The sequence below is a fragment of the Diabrotica undecimpunctata genome, chromosome 10, assembly GCF_040954645.1.
Source record: "Diabrotica undecimpunctata isolate CICGRU chromosome 10, icDiaUnde3, whole genome shotgun sequence".
Lineage (NCBI taxonomy): Eukaryota > Metazoa > Arthropoda > Insecta > Coleoptera > Chrysomelidae > Diabrotica > Diabrotica undecimpunctata.
The window spans coordinates 43,962,216-43,977,789 of NC_092812.1; the positions used below are offsets into that span (position 1 = coordinate 43,962,216).

Here is a 15,574-nt window from a genome sequence, read left to right on the forward strand (position 1 = left end):
ACAAGATTAATCAGCATTTTTCTTTAACCCAATCTTCCTAAGATTGTTTAGAAAATAGATGTCACCTGGTCCATCCTATCTTTTGTTTGACATGAAATGCCCACGTTTTTGTTGTGGCTACACAGCACAGCACTGACTCTGCTTTGCAATAACTGCTCACGCCCTTGTTGTGGCTACAATACACAAAACTAACTAAGCCTTGCACAATTTCACACATTACACAAGCTCGAACGGTTTAGTCCTCTTGAGCCTTCGCATCTGGGGTTGGTTGACAAGAAGCTGAAGTACTTTATGGTTGGGATATTTATGGAGCCTTTCTTCTTATCTCCTGGCGAATTTTTTTAACTGGAATAAATTCGACTTTAAGGACTCTACGTAAATCGTCATTCCAAACATATCAAGGAGCACGTACAATATTCTTTAGTATTCGGTTCTGGAGCGTTTCTAAATTTCTTTTATTGCTTTTTTTGGAACAGCCCCATAATTGTAGGCCATAGGTCGACACCGGTTTCAATATCTGTTCGTAAATCAGTACTTTGTTCTGGATGGAAAGTTGAGGGTACCTACCTATCAGCTAATACATATTTTTGTACTTTATCTTCAACTGTTCAGTTTTCTATTTAACATGCTCCTTTTATTTGAGTTGGACGTCCAGGTTTAAACTTAGGTATGTCGCTGTTTTCTTATTAGGAATTAATGCTTTTGTGTAAGGTAATTGGTATTTAATAAATAAAATTTTCTTGTTAGTAAAAATAATATGAACTGATTTATGTTCACTAAACTTTATACGCCATTTTTGGACCAGCAGTCTCTGCCATTAATTGCATTTTTTTGGTTAACCGTAGATTCTTCTATAGTTGCTTCTATTGTCCGGACAGCTGTATCATCAGCAAATGTGGCTAGTTGAATGTTTTTTCTCTCAGAAATGTCAGATGTATACAAAAGGTATAATACTTGTCCAAGAACGCTAGCTTGTGGAACCCCTGCTTGGCTTGGCTAAATGTTCGCTGGTGTAGGTGTGACTGCAATATTTCAACGAGTTGCAAAGGCAATATTTTCTTTACCTTCATTAACAGGTCATCGTGCCATACTTTGTCGAATGCTTTTGCGATATCCAGGAATAATGCTGAACAAATTTTGTCCCCTTCCAATGCTTTCTCTATTTCAATTATTATTGGATGGATTTGGTCAACTGTGGAGTGTTTATCACGAAATCCAAATTGGTGTGTCAGAATAATATTTTTGGTTCAATTATACGGTTTATTCTTCGTAGTAGCAATTTTTGAAATTATGGATAGTAAGGAGATTGACCTGTATGGTGTTAGTTCATGGTAATATTGCACTACTTTGTGAATCATTACGACCTCTGCAGTTTTCTAAAGGATGGAAACATAACTAAGTCTAAAAGATGCATTTATTAGGATAGAAAGCTTTACTATCGCTTTTCTAGGTAATTTTTTAGTATCTCACCATTGATCAGGTCAAACCCAGACATTTTTTTGTGTTGATGTTCTTGATTAATTGTTGGACTTCTTTTGTAGTAGTTAATTGTATGTTAATGGAATCAGTATCTACTCGTTCATCGTCTACATGAGTTTCCACAGGGTTGGGTTGAAATATGTTTTTTAAATAATCATCTAACGCATCCACTTTATATTTGGGATTTCTTGTTTATGTTCTGTTTTTTTTTTCGTAAAGGAGGTATATGTTAAACTGGCTTATTTATCTTTCTGGTCGCCTTCCAGAGGGAGTAATTAGTGCACTCGTCATCAGTTAGTTCTCTCAAGTACATTATGATTGATTCGTTTTTAATTTTAGCGATTTCTTTTTGCAGCTGTTTTCTTTTTTCCTGAATCAACTCTTTAATTTCTTTGGGGTAATTATTTCCTACTGTTTTTCTTTGGATCATAGATGTGTTGTTCCACGCAGCCTGTTGGATGTTTATCATAAATAGTTCAGTTTCTCGTTCCAATTGTTCTATTGTTTGAATAAATCCATTGAACACAATTTTATTTCTGATTGGCAGTTTACCCAGTCCGTAAACTTATTGGTCAACGCAAGTTTCACTTCAGTGGTAACAATTTGCTCACTAATGGTTAGTAGAATTGGGGAGTGGTCGGATATACGCTCCTCTAAATCCTCTATTTTTGTAAAATTTGTTGCTACACCCCTGTATATGAAAAAATCTAGAAGATCCGGGATTCTGTTTGCATTATTTAGCCAGTAAGTGGGTAGTAGAGTGCCATCTACATTTGTGTCCAGTCACAACATGCTGCAATTCTTTACTTTTAGGTGTTGAGAGCCTGGAGCACCAATAGGTATTTTTGCAATAAAGTCTACGTCAACTATGTATTTTTCGCCCAAGGTTGATAAAAAGTTAGCATAGTCATCTCTTTTGAAGTTATGTTTAGGAGGGAAATATATAGCTGCAATGTTAAGTGTGTATTTATTAGTTTTAAAACTGATAGAAGCACATTGTATATCTTCTTCTGTTTAATAGCAGCTCCACCTCTGGCTGAATTTTGTGGATGTTTGGCATGATAGATTTGATAACCTTGCAGCCTAATAAATGCTTGTCTAGTTAGATGTGTTTCTGCAATTAGGCATGTATGTATTTTCTGTGTAGGGTTAATAATAACTCTTGCTGGTATTGTAAGAGTCCATTTGTATTCCATTGGAGTGTTCTAAGATCCGAGGGCATTATAGTCTCATTAAGATCGGCTTTGCCCAGTCCTAACATATAGTTCAGAGACCTGGACTCTAACAAAAAGTAATAAAAAGATGTTAGGATGTTTCGAAAGAAAGGTACTAAGGCGAATCTATGGATCAGTAAATGACAATGTAGTGTGGAGAAGATGATACAACTTGGAAGTTTATAGAATATACCAGGAACCAGATATCGTAAAACATATTAAGATATGACGTCGTAGGTGGATAGGGCATGTAATGCGGATGGAACAAAATGACCAGCTAGAAAAATGCTCTTTGATAGGCCTATTGGTCAGAGAAGAAGAGGAAGACCCAGAACAAGGTTCCTTGATAATATCAATGACGACATGAGAAATATGGGAATAAATGCTTGGCCGAGGAAGGCATTGCGTAGGGACGACTGGAGAGAAATTCTTGAGGAGACTAGGACCCACGCAGGGTTGTAAAGCCAGAATGATGATGATGAAGATCGGTTTCTGATGTTTTCAAGTCTGTCCAGTCATTAAATTCTTCTTGTTTACTTATTTTCTCCATTATTTTTTGCAACATTTCAGTTACTGTATCTGTATTATTTTCTGCTTCTGGTTGTGTTCCTTGTGTGTAAGATACTCCAGCACTTTTTAAAGTTCGATGTCTATTTTTCAGATTTCCCATGTTGTCTGCTCTTAGGAGCCTTCTTATTGCTCAGTTTTTGCAAAGCTTTTGCAGTGGTACATCCTTTATAATTAGCAGGATGGTCATTGCCGCAGTGAACACATTTTGAAGCTACATTTTTGGGTTTTTTACACTCTTGGGTTAGATGTTTTCCAATGCATTTGACACATCTTGATTCCTTTTTGCAGTAATTGTATGTGTGCCCGGATTCCTCAACTGCTCTCCTCAATTGGTTCTATTTTATTTTGAATGGTTTTGAATAACGCTGGGCCCATAACGGTTTCTTAATATTGTTCTGAAGCTATTTTCTTGTGGCATTTTAAATTAATTACTATTTAAATGGGAATAAGCCACAATTAAAGGTTAAAATACGTTTATTGACGTTTCAATTTCCACTTCGGAAATCGTTCTATTGAATAAAAATAATAAAAATGTTGAATGATTTTAACTCGTATTTAATAGTGCTAAAAGCTGTTTAATAGTGGTTTCTAATTTTTCTCTTGGTTTTGTTCTAATTGTTCAACAAAGCTTGGTTTTGTTAAAATGGCTCTTCGTTCGAAGTAGACTACTGAACATACCCATCCATTTTAATATTCTGATCATCATATTCTCATTAGCACAAATACTGAATGATTTAACAAATATTTATCACATAAGAATTAACTACTCTCTGAGTCTACGTCAGTTTTTCTTCTTGACAAACTTGAGCGAATCTGTCGCCTCTAGCATTTCTTGTACCTAAACCATACCCACCTATTATATTGTCCACTCGGCTTTTTTTATCTTTGCATTTAAATCGCCCATTATTATTGGAATTTCTTCCTGCCTGGTGTATTGTAAAAGTTGTTTGAGTTGTTCATAAAAAAGGTCTATTTCAGCTTCCAATTTATCTGCAGTTGGAGCATACACAAAGCACTAAGAAAATTTATACATATATACACAAGAAAAAATAATAATGACTAACTGAAGCAGTCAGTAAGGCTCGATGCATACTTGCGTCTTTGCAAGTAACGTGTACGCTGCGAGCAAAATGCGTGCTCTTGGCTTGTTTGTTTCTCATCAACACACATTGAGCGGTTTCTCGGTGTCTTCAGTCTCATTACGCCTCCCAAGCAGCATGGATGATAATAGGCAACGTATTGCATTTGCGTTTACCGTGTATGAGTATTTATGTGAAAAAAAGTGTGTGGCTTTTTAGTAGCTTGAACGCCGCAGCTCCGCTCGAATGTGAACTGCTTAATTACAACATTATGTACTGCTGAACCGCCAGAGATCACACGCAACTTAATTCCACAAAATAATAATTACACATAATAGTGAAATAGCGGTATTTACTTAATATAAAATTGGAACATGGAAGGCCAAGGGGGGCCGTCTTTGACTCAAATTCAGAAAATCTTTTTTATGCGTGAAATATAGGCAATTTTTTTTATTACAAAATATGAGGGTATCTAGAACGATATTAAAGACAGATAATAATATATAAGATAAGACAGATATTTCTAAATTTATTAAAGAAATCTATTAAAGGTACTTGGCATACTTTTGATTGGTGTGATCAGGTGTATTAGGTATCCTATTTTATACATAATTTTAGATAGTTTTTTCTAGCTTAAATTTTCTTCGTTGTTCGATAATTTGTTTTAGAATAAAAACATTGTCGTTAGCATACCTGCCTTTTCCTATAATGGTTTTTTAATATTTTTTTAATCTATAATATAGCCCAACAAAATGTTTATTGCTGGAGAAGTAATAACGAATTATAATATTTTTAATGAAATGTTTTCAACAATGTCTCTTGTTTTCGTAGAATCTCTATTTTTTTTTACTCGACTGTAGGGTTTTAATAAAAAGTAAAAATAAGAAAAATATTTTTATAGGTCAAAACCAAAATTTTGCAGCTAAAATGAAAATCAAATTACCTTGTTTTAAGACATACAGTAACCATAGTCTTATATATACCGATGCCTCTAAAACTATAGATGGAGTGGGAGCATTATTTATGTCTAATAAAACAAAAATATTAATTAAACTTCCTAAATTAACATTCTGCCACATCATCTGCCAACTTTGTTGCATTAAATTTTTTGTTATGAAAACTATGTTGTGATTGAGATATTAAGCCTTTACATAACCAAGAAAGTTGCTTTGCTATAAGACTGTCGAAGAGCTTAGGGATTGCAGATTGTATACAAGTGCTATGATAATTTTCAATATTGTCTTTCTGACCATTTTTAAATATTTGAACAACATACCTTTCTTTCCATGAAGAAGGAAACACAAAGGTTTACATAAATCTATTAAACTGTAACACATGGTATTACAAGGGTACAGACACACTTTTCTAATAAAAAATTAGGCACTCCATGTGAACCAGCAGTAAGCTTATTGGGCAGCTCATTTATGACATTAAACATATTGGTCATGGTAATCTTAGAAGGACAAATTTTTGTACTAAAGTTGATATTTAAAGGATGGATAGGTATGTAAAGGTTGTTGTTATTTGGTGAATACACAGTTTGGAAGAAGTTCAGAAATAAATTAGCTATGTCTTGAACATTTGTTGCAGATTGGACTTGATAAAATAAGGAGTTAGGTAGGTTATGACTAGATCGCTTATCATTGATGTATTTCCAAAATGATTTTGGATCATTTCTTAGGCCAGTGTCTATACCTATAAAATATAGTTGCTGAAGCAAATTTCAGACAGTTGTTTACATTCAGCTCTTAAGTGGAAAAATCGAATATAGTCATCATCAGTACGATTATTAACAAAAATATAATGAGCACATTTTTTCTTCAGAGTCAGTCTTCTAAGATCAGCAGAGAACCACTTGGGAAAAGTTGAAGTTCTATATTTCTTCAATGGCACAAACTAAGCAAAAATATAGAGAGAACTTTATGGAATAATTATGTAGTAATTTCAATATCATGTACCATACATACCTGCCAGTCTATGGAAGCAAGGATGTTGTTAAGTGCAATGTAATCACCATTCCGAAAATCATAAAGTTCATCGAGGTTTAAGCAACATTCATAACCCACATGAAGGATGCTAAGATCTACAAGGGGATCACTTACTTTTAAGATATTAAGCTCCCTAACATTAGAAAAAACTAAATCCAAAAATACATTACGATTAGTAGAAATATTATTATGTTGATACAATTTTAAAAAACCAAAGTCTTGACCAATATTCACAGCTGGATCACTTGAAGGACAATGCACCATTACACCAAACTCATCATTCTCCCATGATGCATTGGGAAGATTGTAATCACCAAAAACATAGATATTCTATGCTGAGTATTGCAGAACAACATTTTCCACAGTTTGACAATGCCAGTTGTATACTTCGCGAGGTGATTGTGGAGGTATGTAAACACCACCGGCCACAAATTTGACTTTATTAAGTTGACATAAGATATATATTCGCTCAACCCGATCTTCACGAATACTAATGGTTTGTGATTTTAGCTTGTTATTAACAAACACTAGTACACCACCGCCACTCAATTTTGCCCTGGTTCTCTGGGATCTATCACATCTGTAGATACTAAAATCATCACATTTAATTTCACAATCAGTTATGTTATCATTCAAGTTACTCTCCACTGAAATAATTATATTGTACAAGCAGCAGGAAATATTTTTCAGGATCTCGGAAATCTTTGTACGAATACCTCCAACATTTTGATAAAAAACTGTTAATGGGAAAGATACTAGTATTTTTGTAGTTTAACTTCACAAACTGTAGGAACACCACTGCGGTATCTAATGCATAAATTTTCATCGCCAGCAGATTTTCTTTCCTCTAGTTTCTTTTTAGCTGCCTTGTAAGCGTCTTGTTCCATCTTAGTTTGATCCTTTGAGATTCTATAAACAGTATTTCGAAGCTTATTACTAGACTTAAGAGTTAATTTCATCGTGTTAGCATTACATATAACTTTGACTGGTCTAGCTTGATTGTAACTGGACACTTTGCCAACTCGGATAACATGTGATATGGTGGATTCCTCTTGCTGTAAGCCAAGTAAACGAAAGACCTCACACACCTGAGATTTGTCATAGCTAATGCTATCAGCTACGGCCTTCTCCAGCTGATTCTCCAAGGGAAAGTAAATGGTAAGAGAGGACCGGGAAGAAGACGCATTTCCTGGCTTCAAAATTTACGAAAGTGGTATAACACGACTACCACTTAACTGTTCCGCGCTGCAATAAATAAAGTAAAGATAGCCGTGATGATTTTCAACATCCGGAACGGATAGGCACTTTAAGAAGAAGAATGCTATCAGCTAATACATTAGAATTATATTCAGGAATTTTATAAATCATAAGATTCTGAACTTTATCTATACGTTGTTGTACTTCATAAAAAACTGAATTGACTGTTGTCTGTGAATTGCTATTTTCCATTAATGTAATCTTTTTTTTGAGACTGGCGATTTCTTCTTCCAGCTTGGTAAATCTTCGCACAAACATAGGAACACTCTTAAATGCATCACGACAGGTAGCGCAAAAGTACATAAGTAGAAGTTTCTGCAAAATAATTACCCGTATCTCGGATGTAGACAAGCCAGTGCATTTTTCTGCAATGTGTATCCTTGAACGGCAACTGTCGCATGCTATTATTTGCTTTTCATCAGTACCAAGATATTGGGGACAAGCGCTACAATTATTGCTCATTATAACCTCAAAATTGTATCTTAAAATATTTCAGTAATCCTCGGCTTTTTGCAGTCTCTTATTCATGAAATATAAAAAACAATAACCGACTTAACTATTAAGCACAATATTATTTTTAATATGCTTTCAAAACTTAGTTTCTAAAAACAAAAGTTTTTAGAAAAATAAAGCGGCAAAATTTAAACCTAACCTCACGTTTGTGTGAGGCATTTGAAATATGCCTTAACGCTGAATTTAATGTTTTAAATTACAAACGATTTAAAACATCTATTACTACTTTAAACGTTTTTGTTGCCAAAACTTAAAATCGATATTTCATATTATAGGTTTTGAAGATTATTCTTCAGCAATGAAAATTTCATAGCGATAGTCTAATGAAAGTGATAAATTTTATTGTTCTCACAAGAATCGTAAAAAATGGCAAAATTTGGGCAACGTTTATTTATTTAACGGATTTGTTAAAATGGACTTAATTTGCGGCAAAATACAAATATTTTATAAGAAAGCTGCACTTTTTTCCTTTAAAATTCATTTTGATTTTTGTCGATACGAAACTCTGATCACAAGATAACGAATTTTTACAGTCGAGTTGATATAAACTTTATTTAAAATTGATTTCTTGCTCATACCTCACATTGAAAATCACCGGTTGCTTTAAGCGTTGGTTCTAAGAGAATGGTTAATTTTACAGAAAAAGTGCTTATAAAGGTTTTTATTCAAAATTACCTCAGCTACATTTTCTATTTGAAACATTTTTTTTACTGCGCACAGATTCTTGGTAAATCGATTTTTTCTATTTCCCTCTGCGATGGAGGCTTTAGGGGAAAGTAAGAGTGGTAAACGTTTTTGCATCCTTTTGAAATTAGAAAATTGACTCACCAAAATTCAGTTTTTTCGTATCATTTTTAGAGGTCAATTCTCTGACGACTGGACTATAATACCGGAAAAGAGAAAAACTGCCATTTAACAACAATAAATCAATCAAAGTAGTTAAACAAGGAATATTCTTTTATAGGTACTTAACACCCAATAAACACCTTAATAAACATGTACTTAAGCTGTTTTTATTACCGGCCACATCAAGCCGGGATCCAACGGCGCGTTGAATTGCAATCCTGGGTTGATGGTAGACTGTCACAAAAAGGGTGCCGACAGTTTTTGTCCCTTTGTAAATATCGGTCTTAGAAAAGTTGCTGAACAGGTGTTTACTATGTAAATACAGTAGTATTTTTGATTTATAATTTTAGGAGACATTTAAATGTAAACAGTATGACAAATTCAAACAAATTAAAAATTCTATTGCTTGTCTTCTAAAAATAGGCTCAAAAACAAAAAGGTTCATTAAAATATTTAAAATATTGGTATTCTTAACTAAAGCAGATATGAAATGGGTCTCTTTTTTAAGCCGTAAAGAATTTCCTTTATTGTTTTAATAATAATTGGATGGCTTTCGTAAGTAATTGAATATTTAATGAGGTAGAATAAGGTGCTTGACAGTTATCTGACACTTAGAGTTTTAATATTTAAGAGAAAAGTTCATCTGGCGTGACCCAGTTGTAAATTTTTAAACACTGAATTTTGTATCAATCCATTTATAGGACTTTAGATAAATATGCCAATAATTGATTATAAAGGGAGTGGTGAGGTCTCACCTAACACAGATATGAGAATTTTACAGATGGAATTACTAATATATACAGTGTGTCCGTAAAGTATGGAATAAATTCGATATTTCCTAAATAAACAGCCTTTTTAAAAAAATCTAAAACACGTCGTGTTTTAAATTTAATGTTCTACATTTTACAATAAAATTTTATTATACCAGGTGATACACATTACAGTGATGACGTCATCGGCTCTTTTTTAAATGTAACACCCTATATTTTAGGACAGTTTTAGATCGATAAAAATGAGCTGATTTCAAAAAAGTATAATACTCGGGTCTAGTGGATATAATTTGAAAGATATGCGCTTAGAAAATAAATGATTTATTATCAATTACAAAAAAGTAGCCTACTTCTAGTTTTTGGTAAACTGTAATTATTTTTAGTAACGTTCAATAAGAATTAAATAGTACAATAATTGTATTAATTCGTGAATGTTCTGTATTATTGCTAAGAATTAATTTTAAGTAGAAATGAATTTGAGTGTAAAGCAAAGAGTTGAAATACTCATGACGATTGGATATGGAGACAAATCGCGAACTCAGATGGAAGTGTGTAATTTATTTAATGATAAATATCCAGAAATACCCATCACGCAGTCAACAGTAAGTAAGATTGAAAAGAAATTTCGAGAAACTGGTCCGGTTGGAAATACATGCAAATCAGGTCGTCCCTCTGTAAATTATGTTACAACATTAGATGTTCTACTTGCTTTTGAAGAATATGCGCACACTTCTGTTCGTAAGGTTAGTAGTGATCTCGATGTTTGCAAAACAACGGTACACAAAGTACGTAAAAGTAAGTAAAGTAAGTAAAATGCACAGTTGTACAGGAATTAAACGAGGATGATCCAGATAAAAGAATACAATTTTGCGAAATAATGATGGATAACAGCCACCTAAACCCTCTCTTGGTTCAAAATATTATTTTTTCTGATGAGGCTACATTCAAATTAAATGGCGAGGTCAACCGTCAGAATTGTAGATAGTGGGCAAAAGAAAATACAACTGGATGCGGGAACATCATACACAATATCCGCAAAAGGTAAACGTATGGGCTGGCATTGTAAGAAATAAAATCATTGGGATCATCATCAACAGGATGGTGCGCCTCCGCATTATGCTTTAGATGTTCGAAGGTATTTAAACGAAATTTTAAATACCTTCAAATAGCAAATTTTATTTGCTAATTTTTCTTGGACGGAAATTTGATCGTTTGCTATGGATGTTACTGCAGGTTGAGGCATGATGTCAGGGGAGAAAGGAGTAGTAGATTGACTGTTATTAGAATCAATTAAATTTGTTGTTGATTCTAGTTTATCGGGACAGTTGATGGCGATATGTCCAGACTTTTTGCAGTTATAACAGGCCATCGTTTCTTGAGATAAGAATTTTCGATATGTTGTATTACCATATTTTAAGGTGAATGAGTCGGGTAAGGAGATATTATGGGGACTGACATATATTTGTCTTTTGAAACTTAAAATATGATTATATTCGGGAAGGGTGGAATTGATTTTTAGAAAAGTGACAGGAGAGACCATATTAAGTCCAATACTTTGTAGATAATCAACTAACAGACTGTGTGGTATTGTTGGAGATACGTTTGAAAAAACAATACGTTCCGCTGGTGAGATTAATCTTCTAGCTTGTACAATATTGTTCTGGATTTGTATTTGTCCATGGTTTGGCATGAATTCTTCCACGATTTGTTTGTTTGCAAGGTACATGCAAATCCAATTATTGGATAGTCGGGAGGAAAATATAATATTTTTGGGATGAATTAGGTTACCCAAAGGAATTAGGTTACCCAAAATCTTGCAGTCGCGTATTTTCTAAAGCGCTGAAGACAATTGCTTGATTTTTTGAGGGAAATTGAGTAGAAGCTGCTGATGAATAGGTTTTATTGGTATTTTTATTGGTATTTGTCTATAATTGCGATACTTGTGGTATGTTAGACAGTCTCTGAATATTAGGTTCTATTTTTGATTTTAACACGGGACATGTGTTTAAAAACAATACGGACCTGACTAGTAATCAAACAGGTAATAAGACTGGAATAATGTTTCTTAACTCGTATCTTATTGATAATTGTTAAATTACTAATCAACCAAAAAACTGATTGATCACGTTATATTAATGAAAACTAATATGACGTGTTAACTTACTGGTTTTACATGTAATTGTCACTTAACTATTTATAAATAAACTGAAATTAAACTTTAAAATGCGGAGAACTTGTAACTTCGTATTTACACTTTGACGTTTATTTGACAGTTCGTAAATGATTTTTGGTCGTTTGTAAAGACGTTTATAGTAAAATTGTTTAGTTTAAAAGTGTTTAAAAACAGTTTTTTTCAGGATGCGAGGTTCAAAATAAGCCAACTCCAGCTGTACCGTTTAATTTCTGGATCGAATGTATAACAAAACTTAGTTGATACAACAAAGCCAAATAATTTTGCCAGAATAATGTTAAGTCCTAAGATGCAAAGAACTATTCGAGTAAATGAAAATCAACTCCTTATGTTATCAGAAAGAGCTCACTATGACCATGTCAAATCAGGCTATCTTCACAAAAGATCTGCAGATAGCAGCAAATGGCAACTGAGATGGTTTGTGCTATATCAGGTAGGTCAATTTATTACACAAATAAGATTATGAGAATTTTTGAGGTTAAATTGTAAGATAAAGTATGGACAGGCAACAAAACCGTGCTAAGTACAATATCATCATTCAATCTTCGCTTGTCCACTCCTGGACGTAGATCTTCCTCATAATTTTCCAGCTGTTTATATCTTGTGCCTCTTACATCCAATTCCTATGGCAACGTTATAGATATTCAGTTCAACGTATTTTTGGACGACCTCTGCTTCGGTAAGCATCATCGCTTGGTCTCCATTTCATTACCTGCTTTGCCCATCTGTTAACTGTCATACAAGCCACGTGATCTACCCAGTTTTACTTCAATGTTGCTATTCTCTCTACAACATTAGACACCTCTGATCTTTATTGCAACTGGCGGTTTGGGATATTGTCTCGCAGTGAAATGCCCAACATAGCACGATCCATCACAATGTAAGTCGTACTGATCTTTTACAGTAAGTCGACACTAGAAAAAACACATTGATTAAAAGTTTTTCTTTCAAGACAAATGGACTTCAACTCGCCGAAGGATACCCAAGTCAATCTTATACGACGAAGAAGCTTAACGGTTTGGTTATCTTTTCATATGTGAATCTCATGACCTATGTATTTACAGGTCATTACCTGGTCTATGGATCTTATTCCTACGCATATATCTTCGCTTACTAGAAGATTTGCCATCATCTAGGTTTTAGATATATTTATTTTTAATCCTCTTTCTAGCCAGGAAAGGTAGAGCTGATTTAAAAGTTCTTTGGTCTCACCTATCCTAATAGATTTTAGCACAATATCATCTGCAAACCTCAGGTGGCTAAGCTTTTATCTGTTTATGTTTATGCCCTTGTCGGTCGGCTTTGCCCTTTTACATGTATATTTTAAAAGCTTAGTGTACAGTTTCGGTAATATGGTGTCCCCCCGACGTACTTCACGTTGTATCGCGAATTTCTGAGTTTGACCATCACCCACTCTAACACTAGCTATTGCGTTTTGATATATCTCTATAATTATATTTATATATCGATAGTCAATTATCCCAAAACTTTTAAGGCTACCTACATTTATATTGGTTTATGGTGTCAAATGCCTTTTCATAATCCACAAATATTAAAGCTAGTGGTTTATTATATTCACTACATTTTTTTATAAAAACATTTTTTACCAATAGGTGACCGTTTGTTCAGTAACCTTTTCTAAAACCCACCTTTTCTATGTGCTGATAAAATTCCATTTTCTAATCGTTTCGTAATTATTTTTATAAATAGTTTATAAATATGTAGACTTATACTTATGGGACTGTAGTTTCTGAGGTAGGTAGCATAGTCTTTTTGATGAAGTAAAATAATTTCTAATCCCCAGAAAATTATTAAATGCAAGAATGCAGGGAAAAAGACCTGTTGGAAGACCTAAAAAGAGATGGGAAGATGAAGTCGATGAGGATGCCAGGAACTGCCTGGGAACGCGTTCATGGAAAAGAACAGCGGTAAATAGAGATGGTTGGAGAAGCCTGTTGAAGGAGGCCAAGGCCCGATTTGGGCTGTAGCGCCATTGGATGGATGGAAAATAATTTCTAAATTATGCCACTGAGTTGATGTTGCTGCTCCCTGCAGTTATCTAGTGAATAGTTTGGCAAGGCCCTGCCATAATATTTTTCCAGCCACTTTCAAGGCATCTGCCATTATTTCATCGTCTCCGGGTGACCTATCGTTTTTTATTTTTTGCACTGACCTTTGAACTTTACTGAGTGTTATGACCGGTCAAATTCCAGATCCCTGATTAATTATCTTTGGTAACGATCCACTCCGGGTACATTGCTATTCTTTGTACAGTTGGCTATAAAAACTCTCTATAATGTTTATAATTTGATCTCGATTGTCAATAATTTGCCCCTTTTCATTTCTTGACTTGTGGATGTTTTTTCTTTCAATGGGCATGTTGTAGCAATTATTGTCGATACAAAGGTCAACAAGTCAATAGAGGGTTTTGTTCCAATCTCAGAAAGAGTGATGCTACTACAAATAAGGACATCACACACAAAACTTAATTTGATCCAAGTATATGCGCCAACGACCGAATTTACAGAAGATGAAGTAGAAACATTCTACCAACAAATTAAAGATGCACTGAAAATGACAAAGAACAGGAAACTCACGGTAGTTATGGGTGATTGCAATCCAAAAGTTGGCAAGTGAAGAGCTGGAACAATAATGGGAGATCAAGGACTAGGGGAACGTAACGATAGAGGAGATAATACAATTCTGAACAAAGAAGAAAGTCTAATAATCACAAACACGTTCTTTAAATTACCTATGAGACGGTTATATACATGGCGCTCACCAGCAGATAAATCGGAAAAAATGGTAAGAAACCAAATCGATTATATAATGATTAAAAAGAGATATCGTAACACCATCAAATCAGTTAAAACATATCCAGAAGCAGATGTCACATCAGACCATAACCCACTAATCGCTAATGTCACGCTTAAGCTTAAACGTATTAGAAAACTCCAAAGAACTCCAAAATTTCTAAAATTAGATGTTAGAAAACTGATATAGCTGAAAAAGCTAATATAAAAAACAAACTCCAACAGAAAATATACGAAAACTTTGATAAATTAGATAATAATACCTACGAGATAAACCAACAATGAAAAACATTAAAAAACTGCCTCCTCGTTCCCTGCAAAGAGATAATAAAAGAACCGATAAGAAGTAGAGACAACTGGATGACCAAAGAAGACAAGCCAAGAACAAAGACAGTCACAATTACAAAATCATTAACAATGAAATCAGAAAAATGATAAGAGAGGCAAAACAAACTTACTATGAGGAAAAATGTAAAGAGATAGAAGATCTTCAGAACAAATACGACTTATTCAACCTACATAAAAAGGTTAAAGAAATGGCAGGGCTGCAAAAAACCACAAACCAACTCTTTTAGATAAAATGGAAATACTATGATAACGACTGACGAAAATCTAAAACGATGGAAAGAATATATGGAAAGCTCTTCGACGACGAAACAGGAAACCTACAAGACATATCTTTCGAGGACAGAGACAACAAGTATAGAAATTACAAAGGAAGAAATATTGTATGCACTAAAGAACACCAGAAACTTTAATGAAATTTATCAGTCGGGTGACATACCCAATGAATGGTTGACCTCAACATTTATTTGTCTTCCAAAAAAAAAATGCTAGAGAATACACCGACCACC

At 34.0% G+C, this 15,574-nt stretch overlaps 1 protein-coding gene across 2 annotated transcripts in view; it reads left to right on the top strand.

The window, feature by feature from the left end:
- Positions 1-15,574, top strand: part of LOC140452522 (ras-specific guanine nucleotide-releasing factor 1-like) — a 72,352-nt gene that overhangs the window by 11,695 nt on the left and 45,083 nt on the right. For both annotated transcript variants that reach the window (XM_072546836.1, XM_072546837.1), the window contains exon 2: positions 12,074-12,340. In XM_072546836.1, the coding sequence (XP_072402937.1) occupies positions 12,182-12,340 (159 nt within the window). In that variant the 5' untranslated portion in view covers positions 12,074-12,181. The remainder of the gene's footprint in view (positions 1-12,073; positions 12,341-15,574) is intronic.